This window comes from Grammomys surdaster, unplaced genomic scaffold, assembly GCF_004785775.1.
Source record: "Grammomys surdaster isolate TR1022 unplaced genomic scaffold, NIH_TR_1.0 269, whole genome shotgun sequence".
Taxonomy (NCBI): domain Eukaryota; kingdom Metazoa; phylum Chordata; class Mammalia; order Rodentia; family Muridae; genus Grammomys; species Grammomys surdaster.
The window spans coordinates 356525-374750 of record NW_021604710.1 but is presented as its reverse complement, the minus strand read 5'-3'; the positions used below and the strand labels follow the sequence as shown (position 1 = coordinate 374750).

Genomic DNA, 18226 nt, shown 5'->3' with positions numbered 1-18226 from the left:
AAAGAAACTGGAGAGATCTTACACTACCAAAAAAAAAAAATCCATTAATTTAATCCACCATATAAACAAACTTAAAGAAAAAAAACCAAATTATCATCTCCTTAGATGCAGAAAAAGCATTTGACAAAATACATCATTTCATGTTAAAAGTATTGGGGAGATCGGGAATTCAAGGCACATACCTAAACATAACAAAAGCAATTAACTGCAAACCAACAGCCAATTATCTAATTTAATGGAGATACTTGAAGCAATCCCACTAAAATTGGAGACAGAACAAGAATGCCCACTCTCCCCATATCTATTCAGTATAGTACTTAAGTGCTAGCTAGAAAAATAAGACAACAAAAAAAGTTCAAGGGGATATAAATTGGCAAAGAAAAAATAAAGATATCATTATTTGCAGATGATATGATAGTAAAATAAGCGACCCCAAACATTCTACCAGAGAACTTCTCCAGATGATAAACAACTTCAGCAAAGTGACTGAATATAATATTAACACAAATAATTCAGTAGCCTTCCTTTATAAAAATGATAAACAGGCTGGGAAAGAAATTAGGGAAATAACTCCCTTCACTATAGCCACAAATAATATAAAATATCTTGAGGTAACTCTAAGCAAACAAGTGAAAGATCTATACAACAATAACTTCAAGTCTTTCAAGTAAGAAATCGAATATAATCTCAGAAAATGAAGAGATTTCCTATGCTCACATATTGGCAGAATTAACATAGTAAAAATGGCCATCCTACAAAATGAAATCTACAGATTCAATGCAATTCCCACCAAAATCCCAATACAACACTTCAAAGACATAGAGAAAGCAATTCTCAAATTAATCTGGAAAGAAAAAATAAACAGAATAGCAAAAACATTTCTTAACAATAAAAGAACTGCTGGGGTATCACCATCTCTGACCTCAAGCTCTACTTCAGAGCAATAGTAATAAAATTGTATAGTATTGGTACAAAGACAGATATATTGGTCAACAGAATAGAACTGAAGACCCAGAAATAAAACCACACACTTATTCAGACTTGATCTCTGACAAAGAAGCCAAAAATATACAATGGAAAAAAAGAAGTTTCAATAAATGGTCCTAGTCTAACTGGCTGTTTGTATGTAGAATAATGAAAATAGACCCATATTTGTCATCTTGTACAAAGCCCAAGTCCAAGTGGATCAAGGGCCTCAACATAAAACCAGATACAGTGAATCTAATAGAAGAAAACTTTGGGAAAGAGCCCTGAATTCATTTCCACATGGGGAAATTTTCTAAACAGAACTCCAATGGCTCATGCTTTAAGATCAAGAATTGCTATACGAGACTGGATGAAACTGGAAAGCTTCTGTAAGGCAAAGGGCATAGTTAATAGGAGAAATTGGCAGTCTACAGATTGGGAAAAAAATCTTCACTCACCCCAAAATATATAAAGAACTCAAGAAGCTAACCACCAAAAAAACACCAAACAACCCAATCAAAAAATGGAGTATAGAACTAAACAGAGAATTCACAATAGAGGAACCTTGAATGGCTGAGAAGCACCTAAAGAAATGTTTAAAGTCCTTTGTGATAAGAAAAATACAAATCAAAATGATCCTGAAATTACATCTTACACCAGTCAGATTGGCTAAGATCAAAACCTCAGGTGACAGCACATGTTGGTGTGGATATGGAGAAAGAGGAACATTCCTCCATTGCTGGTCTGATTGCAAACTGGTACAAGCACTCTGGAACTCAATCTGGAGGTTTCATAGAAAATTGGAAATAGATCTACCTGAAGACCCAGCAATACCACTCTTGGGAACATACCGAAAAGATGCAGCAGCAGGCCACAGGAACACGTGCTCTACTATGTTCATAGTGACTTTCTTTGTGATAGCCAGAAGCTGGAATCAACCCAGATGTACCACAACAGTAGAAAAGATACAGAAAATGTCATTCATTTACACAATGGACCACTACTCAGCTTTTAAGAATGAGGACATTCTGAGTTTTGCAGGCAAATGGATGGAACTAGAAAATACCATCTTGAACGAGGTAACTCAGACCCAAAAGGACATGCATGGTGTGTGCTCACTTATAAGTGGATATTAGACAAAAACAATAGAAGTACAGAATGCTCAAGATACAGGCCACAGAACTCAAAAAGGTCAACAAGCTGAATAGTCCAAGTGAGAATGCTTCAATCCCACTTGGAAGGGAGAAGAATGCAATCACAAAGGGAAATGGATGGAGGGACCTGCGTGGGAAGGGGGACGGGTGTGGGAAGAGGGGAACATGATCTGGTATTGGGTGGGAGAAAAGGCCTGATGCCCCGAATGTCAGCAGAAAGAATGGAAATGGGCAATCTCGGGAGATGGAAGGTTGAGGCTTCCCTCCAGAATGTACCAGAGACCTGGGAGGTGAGAGACTCTCAGAACTCAAAGGGAGGGACCTTAGATGAAACGCCCTGCAGTGGGGAGTGCGAACGTATAGAGCCCACCTCCAGCAGAAAAACAGGCCATCAATTGAGGAATGGGGTTGCCCTTCGACTGTCAAAAATCTGACCCATAATTGTTCCTGTCTGAAAGAACTGCAGAAACAAAAATGGAGAAAAGCCCGAGGAAAAGGAGGGCCAGCAACAGGCCCAAAGTGGAATCCAGCTCAAGGGGAGGCTCCAAGGCCTGACACTATTACTGAGGCTACAGAATGCTCATAAAAAGGGACTATCATGACTGCCCTCTGAACGACCTAACAAGTAGCTAAAAGAGTCAGATACAGATATTTACTCCCAACCAATGGACAGAAACTGTTGACTATTATGGTTAGAGAAAAGCTGGAAGAAGCTGAGGAGGGTAACCTTGTAGGAGGACACATAGTCTCAATTATCCTGGACCCCCGAGATGTCTCAAACTCTGGACCACCAACCAGGCAGCATACATCGGCTGATATGAGGCTCCCAACGCATATACAGCAGAGGACTGCCAGGTGTGGGTTCAGTCAGAGAAGATTCACCTAACCCAACCCTCAAGAGATTGGTGGCCCCAGGGAAATTAGAGGACTGGTGGGGTAGTGGATGAGGCGTGGGGACATTTTTGTTGAGACAGTATGGTGGTGAGGAGGTATGGGAAAGGGAACAATCAGAGGGTGGATCAGGAGTGAGATAAAATCTGGAATATAATAAAAGAAAAAAGAGGATTAAATAAAATTTAAAGAGAGAAGAAGAGTCACAGAGGGGTAAATACAGAAAAAAAAAACCCACTCAACTGGCTCTCTTTTTCTCTATCTCTATGCTCTAACAGGCTTCTGGAAAGCCTATCTCCTCTCTCTTTCTGTCCTTCTCTGTTGCCCCTTCTCTGTCCTTATTGTTTTGCTCCTGTCTGTCTGTCTTTACCCTATCTCTTCCTCTTGTTCCCTCAAATAAATCTCCTTTATAACAACAAAAAAGAACACTCAACTGATGAGAAAAATGATTTAAAATGAAAACTATCCTTAAAGATTAAAGGGTAAAGAGATGAGACAGAAGCAACTGCAGTAAAAAATATTTCACTTTATTGACATAGTGACTGCAGAGGGATTGGGGCTCTCTAGTTGGCAGCAATTGTGTCCTGAATCCAGTCCACATAGTTACAGACCTTGGTGTACACACCAGGATTATCTGGCAGGGCACAGCCATAGCCCCAGGAGACAATACCCTGGAGCTCTCCATTGCAGACCACAGGGCCACCAGAGTCACCCTAGGAAAGAGGAACACAGCGTATTAGAAAGGGCATGTGAATAGGGCTGCATGTACTAAACTCAATACCTGTTTATTCTTACGTTTCCATTTCTTTTTCTCCACAGCCCATCTGCTATCCCACTACTGTGTTATAATCTAAAGAAGATCCCCTTATCCCTCATTTCCCACACCACCACAGGAGACTTTCTGTCTTATACCGCTAGGATTTCAAGCCCCACTCCCAGAAGAACAGAGGTCTGGATAAGTGGAGGGTGCCAATCACCTGGCAGGAATCCTTGCCTCCCTCTAGGAAGCCAGCACAGACCATATTATTAGTGATCTTTCCAGGATAGGCAGCCTCACAGTCAGCCTGAGGCAGCAGTGGTGCATCCAGGCACTGGAGCAGGTCTGGGTCATTGACTGTGAGGAAAGGAAAAGAATGAAGACTTCTTTATCCACACAACAATCCAGTGTTGAACAAACTGGCAAGCAATGGGCTGTTCCCTAAGACATGAACTTCCACTTAGAACCTATGACTTTTTGATTTTATAATAAGCACTGCTGATGTCCTTCCTGAAATAATAGCACATTCTGCATGTGCGCAGCCAGTATTCTGGGGATCAGTTCATTTTTTGTGCAAATGTGTACTTGTACTTAGCATCTGCAATGTATTTACCGTCGAGACACCAGTTGGATAATTTCAGAGATGGGCATGATTGCAGTGTATACAAAAAAAATAGAAGTTGTAAGTGACAGATCCTACTCACCACCAAAGCTGAGGGTGTTGCCCCAGCCAGAGATGAGACACTGAGTGCCAGCAGGTGCACAGGAGCTGGGCAGAGCCACAGTGGCCACTCGGGCATTGAGGGTCACAGGGGAAGAGAGCTTGATCAGCATGATGTCATTGTTCAGGGTCTTCCTTTGGAAGTTGGGATGCTTGATGATCTTGGCAGCATTGACAAACTGTTCATTGCCCTCCAGGACATTGATGTTGTGCTCTCCCAGTCTCACTTGGATACGGCTGTTGGGAAGAGGAGGCATGCCATTGTCTGTTACTCTGACTTAAGACATCCCAAGTTTCTCAAGCCCCCCAACTCTTTGTCTCTATGAAGATTTCAAAATCTTGCTGAAGTATCACAGTCCCCTTTTCTTTTCCGGAGAGAAATGCTGCAGAGTGAGGAGAACGAGTGCTGTGTAGATGTCTCTTCATTCTAACATACCTCCAATATCCAGGGCTAAAGAACCAAGAGTCATTTGAAGTCTTCATCCACTGTGTCATAGGTCACCACACACAGGAACTCTTAATCCCCATCTCCTTTTGGAAGAATGCTATACTTTTGCATTTCAAACAGAAGGGTCAAAGTGTGGTATCTGAACCTTCACAGTGGGAATCTGAGACTTTGTAGGAGGTTCATTCTCCTTTAAAGATTCCAAACTTTATATGTCTCAATCTATGCCATAAGGCTCTTCATTCTATTATTTAATAACATTCTTTTATAATTTTAACTCATAGTCAAGATTGATAGCCCATATTGGGGACAGTGTCACTCATACCCTAATAGAGTGTAAAAGTAACAGGTAAAGAAAATGAATGATAAAACCTATCTTCTTTTTTGCAAACTCTGATATAGTTTCTTGCTGTAGGACTCAGATACCAGTTGTGAAAATCTTTGACAGCTTCTGCATTCATCTTTATAGCAAGAAAACAAACCTGCCTTCCTTTAAAAATGCACTTTTCATATCTCATTTTTATTTGTTTGTGTGCTTGTTAATTATTTAATAATTTGTTTACTTATCATTCTGATGCACGTTCAGGTCTGATGCCCTCTGGTATCAAAATTGGCCACCAGTGCTCTGTATGTAGTGAAATTATTTGAAACTGGAACTTTTAAAAATCTTGCAAATCGTTTCCACTCACTGAAAATTGAGTTTATCACTGTGATACATGATGTACACAGTCACTATTTGTGAGCATGTTTGTATGACTTCATGTTTGTTTCTTTCTACTCTAAAATCAACATTCTTTGGATTGATTGTGTCTACCCTTGATTTATTTTGGATGCCTTATGTGTTGAAAGACTTGCTCTTCTGTTTTTTATTCTCTCCAAACTCATGAAAAAGTTGCAGTAAGTAATCTCTCTCCTCTGACTATGCACATTCACCCTATTCCCTCAGTTATTGCCTGATTTTATACTATGTCCTTTTAAACACCAAACGTGTGTTCTGTACAGTCAGGTCCCATCACTTACGACTTGTAGCAGTGAGCTGCAGACACCACCCACTGGTCATTGATGAGGGAACCTCCACAGAAGTGGTAGCCAGAGTTCAGGGACACCTGGTAGGGGACAGAATTCTCTTGACAGGTGTATCCTCCAACGATCTTGTCATCATCATCCACAGGGAAAGCAACTTGAATTAAAATAAGACCATTGAGAAGCAATTCATTAAGGTGCTGGAAGGTGGAACCCTCAGCTTTTAGTGAAGTAGAGTTCCTTAAAGAGTGAAATAACTGAAGGCCAGAAGGTATCACTGCATTCCTGGTAGGCATAAGACAGTTTGTCCAACATACAGAGAACCTAAACACTGCAGGACAATAGAAAAACACCCTGTAGTTGACTGTATTCTGATGGGTTACCAGTGACAGGACAAGGACAGGTGATGCTCTCAGCATGCAGTAATAGAGTATAGAGATGGTTGTCTAATCCACTATCTGGTTTGATCTCAAGTTTATCATTCATTGACACTGTGACTAACAGTTCTTAAGGTGTCTAGGATGGTTGAAGCTATTTTAGAAAAAGACCTGGATAAGTAGAGAATTATGTATCCACAAACCTTTATAGGTTAAGTCTGTATATTAATGACAAATAGAGAGCAGGTCTTATGTAGGACAGAAGATGTAATGTTATTTTATTTATTTATTTATTTATTTATTTATTTATCTATCTATGTATTTATTTATTCATAGATAAATTTCCCCAATCACAGTATTGCCCTCCTTCTCAATTCTACCCTAAAAAAAATCCCTCCCCTTTGCCATCTCCTCTTCTTCTCAGAAAAAGGGAGCTCCCATTGGGTGCCTCCCCACCTGGGGCATCTTGATCCAAAAAGACTAGGCATATCCTCTCCCACTGAGGAGCAACCAGGTAGTCCAGGTGTGAGGAAGTGGAACCAATGGCAAGGAATAGAGACTGATCTTATTTCCTCTTTGTTAGGGACCCCACATGAGACCAAGTTGCACATTTGCTACAAGTGTATAGGGGTTCTAGGTTCAGCTCATGAATGTTCCCTGGTTGGTAACCCAGGCTCTGCAAGACCTTTGATTCCAGGTTAGTTGATATTATTACCAAAGATTATTGATTTTTAATTTGACCACATGTTTATTAGTCTTAAAATTACTTTGATATTTTAAAACTCTTTGTGTGTGTGCGTGTGTGTGTGTGTGTTTGTGTATCTATATCTATAATAGAACTGTCCTTCCTAATATCAAGTCTCTGTCCCAGACAGATAAGGTAAGAATTTTAAGATATTAATTGACACAAGCCATGTAGGAGAGATTATGTTAAGAGTTTTTTGGAGGTAGTCCATCATTTTGCATGATTGCAATCAGAAAGCAGTGAGACGCAAGAGACTTTGTCTCAGGATTGCTCCTTGCTGGCGATATGCCTTTCTTGTCATAATTACATAGCCTAATGTTTCTTGGGCATCATCCCATGCTATTGGGCAAATTTCCTCCTGTCAACTTGAAGATAAACTTTCATGAATTAATGCTGTTTAGTTGTATAAATGTCTTATAGAATTACTGATTTGATTAAAGTAATCTTAGCAAGAAAGTTTAAGGAGATGGTTTTAGTTGTTTTGCCATAAAGATATAAGAGAGTTCGAATTAAGAATACAATATGTCCCTTCTCATAGGATAGTAGGTAAAAGCTGCATAAAAAAAGAGTCACAATGAGCTTTCATAAATTGTTCTAAGAGAAATATGCTTGAAACAAATTAATGACTAAAAAAATATTCATCCTAAGTCATCTACCAAATGTGTATTTGAATGTGTGTGTGTGTGCATGCGTGTGTGTGTGTGTGTGTGTGTGCATGACTTTCTCTAATACTTTTTCTTTCTTTAGGGCTCACAAAGAGTTAATAAGCTCTGAGGCCATCCAGGCCAGCAGGAGGGCCCTTAAAGAGTTAAAAAAGACTAAGTAACTAAGTTTCTTTTTTAAATCCCCTGTTGCAATACAGCAGCAGGAGTCAAATGCCAGAAGCCATCAGCTTTTGGCTTCAGAAAAGCAAAAGTGAGTTAATTGCCAAAAGCCAGGCTTCTGGCCCCATGATCAGTAAGAAAAAGCTCTGGTTTGCTTACTCCAGGACTCACCTTAGTACCAGGTGTCAGGGTAAGACCCTTACTTTAATCTTTAGGAGGTCTGGTGGTTAATTTCACAAAACCTCTGTATGCCTTCTTTTTTAGACTCTCTGATCATATAATAAGTTACAATGGAAAGGACAAGAAAGGTAAGCTAACAGAGAAGCACAAAAGATTGGAAACAGAGCTGCTGCTGGAGGAAGAATGAAAATATTGAGGGTGAAAAAGCAGCCTTGGTAGCGAGGATCATGGTTTCTAGAAGGAAGAGGTGAAAACATGGAACTCACCAGCAGCTCCCACAAGGGCCAGGAACAGGAGTGCACTCATTGTGGCAGAAGGTACTGAGCCCTCAAAGGAAGCCTGTCTTTATACCTCAATTCAGGAAGAAGGACGTACTAAGGGGAGGGCCCCCTCTGCTTCTACACAAGCACACCTGTGGGTTTCCCCTTCCCAGAGCCCTTACATTATCTCTGCTCTATTTGTCTACTCTGTAGGTAACTGATAAGGACAAGGAAGCCAGTGATTCCTGAAAGGAGGCTAGAACCATAGACCTTGTGTATGCAGGTTGACCTTCTTAGGTTGATAGTGGTAGAGAATGGCCATATTCCTAAGATACATCCTAACGTCATGGGAAACTTCTTTGATTTACTTTGGGGAAGACATGATATTTGTAGATGAGTGGATTTTTGAGACCTAGAGATTCATGAAAATAAACATCTTGTATCTGGATCTAATGACTATGAGTTGATGATTCTAGAATAATAATTCATCATATAGAAAGATCACATCCAAGAGATTTGGTAATCAGTATTAAAATATAAAGCAATATGGGAGAGAGACAAACAGACATGATTTGTACTGTAGGCTTTCACTTGGCTCTTCTTTCCAACAGGGATCTTACTTGGAAAGTAGATTGAAGTTTGAAAAACAAAATTTCAGGTGGAGGTTCCTCAATATGTTCCAAAGAAAGACCAACACCACATTCTCCTTTCTCCTCTCTGTCATGACTTTGGCACTCATCTTTTCATACTTTTCAGCATCTTTGTGGTTGCATTCACAATCTGTACTAAAGATTAAACTTCCCTACTTTTAAAAACACACAGTTTGAGATAGAAGTGTATAGTCTACGTCAGATGCAAAGAAGAACTTGAACAATGGTCAGTCTGATTTCTGTCTGAGAATTACCTTCAGTAAAGAGATTACTACATTGACAAGGAGTCATGAATCAATATTAAAAATAGAAATCAATATTAAAAATATACATGGATTCTTATATACTATTTTTTCAGTGACACTATTATATCAGACATAGTTAAGAATAAACTTTCCTGTAAAAGAGCCCAGAATGAGTTCTAACAAAGACCAGAGTTGCAGCACTGAAGTTTATTGAGACACAACATGCCTAGATGGAGTATATTGAAAAATGATGTGAGATCACATCTAATTTTATGAGTTAATGTGAGGAATCCAATTTTTGAATCTACTTACATTTTAATTAGTCGCACTGAGGAACAAGAACAAGCAAAATCCATAACTAAATTCACTAAATTGTAGAAGATAAACAAAAGTTCTAGAGATGTTTTTCAAAGAGCAAAATTTGAATTCAGAATCTAGTGGTTGGTTTTGATATGTCATTTATGGAGAACATTAAAGCAAATAGATACCAGAATGTACTGGGAAAGGCGCCCATGAGAGTCCTGCTAAATATCATGTGTATTCATCCGTGGCATGATTAGTCCAGCTATACAACAGAATTTACCCTCAGAACTCTTTCGTCTGTACTCTGAATCTCATTAAGTAGTCTATGGGTCAAACCTAAGAAGAGTATTGTTCAATTTATAAAATGTTTGACAGCTTTACAAGATGCTTCAGACAACAGTCATACACTACACAGTTTATGTATGGAATTTTGCTTACCCTTTTAAAGCTAGTTTATAATAAAAATAAAAAATGGAATTATCTCTAATTAATATGGAGGATAATATTACTCAGATGGATTAATTTTTGTCCAAGTAATGACTTAAAATTGCCATATGGTCTCAAGGATCCAAAAAAGCCATGGAAAGTCCTGTGAAGTGTGAGATTTGCCACAGATGACATCTTAAAAGCTGCTGCTGAGCAAGCTAGAGTTGCCTGACAAGTTCAGCATCTGCCTCCTCCTTCCATTTATTTCTTGACAGAGCTTGAACACCAAATTTATATTTTACCTGGCACTGTGTTTCAGAAACTTGCATGACCATGACCTCTCACCTACCTGAACCATGACTAACACATGTGTGTGCATAGCCAGCTGACAGATTGCTAGGACATTATTATGGTTGGGTAGACAGTAAGCAAATTTTCTGTAATATAGTTAACATTTTCCATTTTCTTTTCTTCTTTTTTTTTTCTAAAATACTTCATTGATTCTTTGTGAGTTTCATTTTGTACATTCCAGTCCCACTCATCTCCACACACATCCCTTCACATCTGCCCTCTGTCTTTCAAACATTCACCACAAAATAACACACATGCACGCGTGCACACACACACACACAGACACATACAGACACACAGACACACACAGACACACACAGGCACACAGACACACAGACACACACACACACACACACACACACACACACACACTAAACCCCAAAAATCAAAAATCTAAAGAGAATATGTAAAACATCTTTTAGTTGAAGGTATTATGTGTCACAGTGTATCCCAAAATTACCCATCTGTCCATGTAACTATATTTGCAAATAGTCAATACAGTGAGTTATTCCTCTGGTTCAAGGTATCTGGATTCTGTGGCACCTTCAATATTGGGTCCTCAGTGGGACTTCTCCTAGATAATCCTGTTGTTTCCCTGTGTCATGGACGTCCTACAGCTTTGAATGAGCAGAATTGGCCCTTTCACAAGCCCCAACAGTTAATTCACAGATGATATGATTTTTGGAGTGGGATATTTCCAAGTCTTGGATCTGGGCCTAGCTGATAGCTGAGCTGGTCAGCCTGTAGGCTTTCCCTTATCTGCATTAACAGGGTGAGCTCTCCAACACTGCTCTGGATAGGCCACTTGAGGCTGCCAGGACAGAGTCAGCTCTTCTGTTCTCATGACCTCAGCATTGGCTCACTCACATTCATGCCTGCACAGACAGCTCCAATATGCTGCCCTGTCCCAGTGTTCTCCCTATCCTCTCATACTTTCTCTTTGCCCTTGCAAGATCCACGACAAAATAGCACACAAACTAACAAAATAAAGAAAACAAAACAAAGACTAAAACATCTTGTGGTAGAAGGTGTAGTGTGCCACAATTTGTCCCAAAACATACAACTGTCCATACACCTTCTCTTGCAAATGCTCAATGCAATATGTCAATGGCCTCATTTGAGGTCTCTGAATTCTGTGACATCATCAATATTGGATCCTAACCAGAATTCCCAGTTATCTTGTTGTTGTCCTGTGTCATGGATATCCTGATGTTTTGGATCAGTAGGACCTGCCTTTCACAGGTTCTAACAGTTCACAAATGATGCAAATTTTGAAATGGGCTGATTGTCCAGCTCTTACACATTTGGGAATGGCCAACCTATGCCTTTGTCTGAAGGCCAAGGTCCACTGTGTTGCTCAGGTAAGCTACAGTTCCAACTCTCCAACCAATGAGGGACAGAAACACATCTGCTCTAATGTTCTTGGGGCCAGTTATCTGGACTACCTCATGTGGCAGGGAGCTAGGAATAAGGACATTACCACTTCACCCATTCTACCTCACTTCAGACATAAGAGAAATAACAGGTCCAGCTCTTGTGTTCTCATGTGCATCTTGCTGTTTCATCTCTGCTCCCTCTACCAGAGCCAGATCTTCTGTGCTCCCAAGTGATATACTTCTGAGTGCTGCAGTTGGCAAAGGGCAAGGTCAGCTTACTTACTGTCATAACTCAAGGACACTCTCCTGTCTTCTCCCACCTTCAATACATGGTTTGGTAGCATGCAGGTTTCTGTGTCTTTATGGCCCAGCTGAGTAGTAAGGCTGCATAAAGGTCTACGGGCACCTTTGTCTGCCCACTTTGAGTTTCATGGATGTCAGTAGGTCTCTGGATATCTCTTGATTTTACTTTTAACTTATATTGCCATAAGCTCAGCTCAGGGGCACTATTAGGACCTCTCTGTCCCTGACCTCAGCACAACAGCCAGAGCTCCAACCCAAAGCAAGTCAGTTCTCTTTTATTTACTTGCTGTGAAGTGTTTATAAGACTGTTGTTTTAGAGGAAAAAAAATTAGATATTTGTTCTAGTAGTCCCACATTCCAGCATATTCTGGCCAGGTGGCCCACAAGGAAATTATCCTCAATAGCATTTTGGAAATCATTTTAGTCAGGATGATGAGATTTATTGTTCTCACTATGTCCTTATCTGTAAAGAAACTTTTAAGGGAATGACACATAGCATTCTCTAACTAAAGCTTGATGTTTAACTATCTAATGTTTTGTGCTCATATTAATGGCATGAGATCATATTTTACCATGATATTAGCAATCATAGGCTAAGAAGACTATTTTAGATTAGAACTATTGTTTTACACTCTAGACCGAGATGAGTATGGTAGATTTGGTAAACCAGCCATTTACTCTCCATTTGAATGTCTGTGTTATTCCCTGTGCTATTCATTCTAATATACATATTTCTTTGTGTTCTTATGTAAAACATTTTCCTAACTCCCATTCAATGCTTCACATTGTCAAATCATTGTATTTCAATTTTGGAAATAGTGGTTAATTTCCTTGTGTATGTTTAATACTGTAGATTATAGTTTTTAAACTAACGTTGAATTTATTCTCTCATTCTGATTTTCACGGATGATCAAGTGAGCTTTACAGAATGGAATTACTTTTTAAAGCATATATAACATGATAGTCATACTCTAGACTGGCATGCTCTGACAAGAACATTCTAGTTGCATTAATCTTGTCCCATAATCATTTGTATATCACACACACACACACACACACACACACACACACACACACACACACACCAGATAACTGATACTTTTACCTCATTTTCATATACGAAGAATCTATATCTCTGAAAGAAAGTGTCTTTCATCAGCAGCTGCTTGGGGAAAAATATAGGAATGATACCTTAACCCTTCTACAACCAGAGTATATTTTTCATCATATCACTGCAGAGTGGAGTGTTTCTTCTGTCTCTCTAGTAGCATAGAAAGCTTGAAAATAATTTTTCTTATTATGCTCACAAGTAAGTATAGTCTTTATTCTTCATCAATGAAAAATACTTTTGCCATAGAAAATGACCACTACATTAAAATACAACCAATCAAAAGGCAGAGTTGGAGCCCAGTTTCAGTGGATATATCTATAAGACAGTCATATACTTAAGGCTCAGCTAACATTGCAGAAAAGGGCATGGAAAGACTGTAAGAGCCAAAAGATTAGGAAGTTTGCTATGAGATTAACTTTTCCAGTATTGTTAGAAATTACACCCATAGTGTCTCATTTGAGACTGCCCAAGTGTGAATTGAATAAGTATTATCCAAATGGAGCTGCCAAAATAGGTGAGAAAATACTCATTAGGATCCAAGCCTGCACAAATAACTATGGGCAATGGAGGAAAATGAGAAGTGATAAAGGTAATCTCCCCCAAGAAGGAAGACACTAAGCAAATCTCTTGTTTTTTCAGTGCCAAATAGCTAGCCCTGAAAACATACATACAAGTAACTTTACACTGGTAGAGTAGAATAAATTCAGTAATATACATGTATATCCACATTACATATAAGTATGCAATAACAATTAAGGAAGAGGCCATAAATTTTAAGAAAAAACAAAAGGAGAAATTTTGTAATTATAATCTCAAAGATAATTATTAATTTTTGCATGTGATATGATCATATACCAATCCAACATTAAAGACTCTAACAGAAATTTTATGTATATGATAGTTTAATCTGCATCAAATTTCTATTGCTATTCTTCATAGAACTTGATAAAGCCAAAGTTCATAACTTGAATAGACATTGTAATCTTGAGCAGAATGTAAAAACCAGGTAGCAATACAATACTTATCCAAGTTATTATGTACTATAAGTGAAATGAAAAACACCACAGCACTAAAAATCCACATAAGTATAGCTACCTGATCTTAACAAAGGTGGCCCAAGTAGACACTTTAAAAAGAATAGTTTCCTCTACAAATAGTTCTGAGAAAAATAAACATAGGTATACTTACCCGAGTAAGAATGCAAACAGTTGAATACAGAGAGGAAAGGTATACAATATTGTCTTAGAGTGTTACTTCTGTGAACAAACACCATGACCAAGGCAACTCTTATAAGGACAACATTTAACTGGGGCTGGCTTACCGGTTCAAACGTTCAGACTATTATCAAAAAGACAGGAACACGACAGCATGCAAGCAGGCATGGTACTGGAGAAGCTGAGAGTTCTACATTTAAATCTGAATGTTACTAGCAGAATATTGACTTTCAGGCAGCTAAGATGATGGTCTTAAAGCCCTTGCCCACAATGCCATGCCTACTCCAACAATGCCACACCTTCTAATAGTTCTACTTCCTGGGCCGAGCATCTAGAAGCCATCACATAAGATAATAAAATAAGAACTGATAAAAAGAGATAGGAACACTGGAGAAAACTCAACCTGAAATTTTGTAAAGGAAAAAAGCATAAGTAAAATACAAAATTCTATGAAAAGTCTCACTAACATAATGGATCCAAGAGAGGACAGACATCTGGGCATGAAAGAACAGTGAAGAAATTATGTACACCCAGCAAGGACACAAATAAAATAAGGAGCAATGAGTGAAATTTGATATGATTTTCTATGAAAAGATGTTGGGCATAGAAATAGAACTGCTGTTTCAAGTCATAGAAAACAGTTTCAAAAGATGTACAACAAATTTCTCAGTTAGACAAATGCTAATGTCTAGCCTCAGTGTGAGGAGAAATGGGACCAGTGCTTATTCAACAATGACTCAGAGTCAAGCTTTAAGTAGTAGATGCAAGCTGTCAGTGTAAGTACTCTCTCTTTGCCTGAGGATTCTCATCATTCTTCCTTCTTCTTCTTAGTTTTTCCTTCTTCCTTCTCAATCTTTTTCCTTCTCATTTCCCATTCTGTTGCATTCCCCCTTTCATTCTTTTTCCTTCTCTCATCTCATTCTTTTTAACTTCTCCCCTTATATTCTTTTTCCTTTGCCTCCCTTCTCATTCTTTTGTCTTCTCTGGCCAGAGAACCTGAGCACAGTCTTTTATTTACTAAAGCTACATCATCGAGGCTTTGATCATTATTAGTAATATTTTGGAAACTCTTATATTTTCATAAATTGTATGAATCCAAGGTCATTAGTTCCAACCTTGGGTTTCTTAAAACAGAAACTAAAATAAAGCCAAATCACATTTCCTTATATGTTTTACACAGCCTATTCTTCATGGGTAGCTGGGCACAGCTCTGTGGTTTCCTGGTGGAGCAGACAGCAGTCTTTAGTTACTATTATCATATAAGCACAAAGAGGTTATAGACTACTAAGGTTAAAATCATTTCTTACAAAGTTTTAAAATGAATGAAGTAAAGCAGCTAACTTCCTCTAATATCTCTCTAGGCATCACCATCTCCAGTTCTTCAAGTTGCTAGGAAAAGGAAATACTAGTTTTGTATATGCTTGCAATCATCTTTTAATTCTTTAATCTTTGTTTCATACTCTTAGCAACACCATAACCCCATGTACTCTCCTTCTAATACTGTTTATTTCTAAATCCCATACAATCCTTTCTCCTACAAAATAAACACATCTATCTTTTGCTTGTTTTTTTATAGATTTCTCTATCTTTTCCTATCTATGCCTTTTCTTCTTGAGACTACTTTAACTGTCTATCCTTCATGTCATCAAGTTCACATAGGCTAATAAATGCAGGAGTTATTGGACCAGAAGGTGCATGGATCTCCTCATAATTCCAAATTCAAGACCAAGTTCATCAATGAGCTATTTCTATAAAGGACCATGTAGGCTTTTATGCCCTCTGCAGTTATGCTCTCTAGATCCTTTCCCATGGTTCTAAAGGGCAAGTGGAAGGCTTGTTTCTCATCCTCCAAAGCCTCATGACCACCTCCATTTCTCATTCCCAAGAACATCTGTTTCATTTATTATGGAGTAATTATTTCTGGTGGAAGTATATTTCTAAAAAAGAAAGATTGAAAGTAAAATTAAACAGACAGCAGATCAGCTTCAGGGGAAGAGCAACCATCAGCACGTGTTGGGATCAAGGAATCAACAGCTTGTTGATGCTCCAGGGGAAGGAACTGTGTCACATCTACCCCTATGCACCCATGCCCAGCAGGCAAATATTACCGGATATAAGAGGTAATTGTTTTACCAAACACATAAGACTGTAAAATTATCTCTCTTCAACATATTATAACAGAAACACAAGATATATAGAAAACAGAGTATCTACTGATGGTAGAGAAATAGAAAAAACAAATTACATATAAAGATGGGCCAATCAGACTAACTATAGAGTTATCAATTAAAATGTTCAAATAAAGAATGTAGTAGAACTTTTGAAAAACAAAATATGACAGTCTAGACTCCTTTATCCAAATAATGTATTTATTATAATTAATTGTAAGAGACCCTAGAATAGTGGTTCTCAATCTTCTTTATGCCGTGACCATTTAATATAGTTTTTCATGTTGTGGTGAACATGAATTGTGAAATTATTTTTGTTACTATTTTATTACTGCAATTTTGCTACAGATATGAATTGGAATATAAATATTTGTGGTGATAGAGGCTTGCGGAGGGTTTGTGATTCACAGCTTGAGAATCACTGCCTTAAAAGCAGTTGGTATAAGAAATAGAGATATAGTTCCATAATGTAATCAGCAGCAGCCTGATGAATTCCCATAATTACTATAGACCTTGAATAGGGCCAAACAAATATTTGACAGAATGAATCACACTGAGCCAGTTTGAAGCACAGGTACAGATTTTGATTAAAGATGTTCTAATGTAGGTTTACAGTTAGGGTTACAATAAAGAGAGATCCTCAAAGAGAAAACAAGACATACCAAGTATGCATATAGACTTTCCATTGCATAATGGCCTTTACAAATGGAAAATCTTAGTATATCATGGAATGTCTATTCTGCTAGATTTCATCCTCGAATAGACTATAAACATAGTTTCCTTTGATGCAGAATTAAGATAATTAGAAGATTGAGGACAGTCAGGTTTATTAGAAAGCATCTTTAGTTCTGACACAGAATTCAAGTTTTGAATTCATATTCTATTTATTTAAAAATATTTAAAGTTAGGTATTTCTAGAGCTCTTACTAATCTGTAAGTTACCAATTTTATCAGTTTCCTTGAGTTGTTATTAGATTCCAACTGATGCAAGCTGGCCATATATAAATGTATTTTTATTCTATTAGAGAAGCTGCTTTTTAACAAGGCTCTAGGTTTTAGACATGTGTGCAGGAGAATACATGTGGTTTGAGTAGGAAATGTCTATCATTTTAGTGGAGCAGTACATGAATAAGAAGATCAACTATGTCAATTTTGACTCTTGTGCCAATGTTACATCAATGAACCTTGAGAGTACACACTGTCTGCATATACTGTGATGATCATAATAATTATCAATGTTGCCCTGGGTGTTTATGTTAAAAATAGCTACCCTATATTCGAGGTGAAACAATCTGTGCTGGAAGTCTATACTCATTTTGAAAAACAGAGTTTGAGCAATGTTCAACCTGACTTCTGAAAAAGAGTGAGGTGCACTTTGAAATGGAAAAATTATGGATTTTTCTTCTATATATGCAACAAGAGCATAATGCTGTGCTTCATGTTGAATCTTTTTAAGTTCCTGATTTTTTTAAAGTAAAATAATCGCTAAGACTCAACTTCCATTTTATTATGAATCAGACCAGTAATAGAAGGGCAGTAGTTGATTGTATTTCAACTTCTACCTATTTATAAGACTCAATTGGACTATCCTTCCTATTAAATGCTTTACTTTCCACAGATCACAGATATAGGAAAATGTACATTGGAGGTGAAATCATGCTTGTGTCCCATGAAAAGTAGTGAAAAGTAGTGTCCCTTGAAAAGGTTTTGGAGCTGTCCACTAACATGGGTTGCGC

At 38.1% G+C, this 18226-nt stretch overlaps 1 protein-coding gene and 1 gene segment (V, D, J or C); both read right to left on the bottom strand.

Annotated features, from left to right (window-relative positions):
• The window catches only part of LOC114628506, a 392361-nt gene that overhangs the window by 84035 nt on the left and 290100 nt on the right, over positions 1 to 18226 (bottom strand).
• LOC114628511 (anionic trypsin-2) lies at positions 3520 to 8416 on the bottom strand. Of its 2 annotated transcripts, none has more exons than XM_028776396.1 (5): positions 8350 to 8416; positions 5955 to 6114; positions 4473 to 4726; positions 3989 to 4125; positions 3520 to 3724 (listed from the first exon to the last, which is right to left on the bottom strand). In XM_028776396.1, exons 1-5 carry the CDS (start codon positions 8387 to 8389, stop codon positions 3575 to 3577), a joined length of 741 nt encoding a protein of 246 aa, XP_028632229.1. In that variant the 5' UTR covers positions 8390 to 8416; the 3' UTR covers positions 3520 to 3574. The 2 variants fall into 2 exon arrangements, with proteins under 2 accessions (XP_028632229.1, XP_028632230.1); XM_028776397.1 differs by having other exon boundaries at positions 3575 to 3724; positions 3989 to 4119; positions 4467 to 4726; positions 8350 to 8389.

Excerpts from the sequence above, each read along its gene's own strand:
- LOC114628511 (XM_028776396.1), bottom strand. The coding sequence starts at position 8,389 with ATGAGTGCACTCCTGTTCCTGGCCCTTGTGGGAGCTGCTG. Across the intron at positions 6,115-8,349 it reads GGCCCTTGTGGGAGCTGCTG|TTGCTTTCCCTGTGGATGAT; the intron begins GTGAGTTCCATG and ends TTTTAATTCAAG. Across the intron at positions 4,126-4,472 it reads CAACACCCTCAGCTTTGGTG|TCAATGACCCAGACCTGCTC; the intron begins GTGAGTAGGATC and ends CTTTCCTCACAG.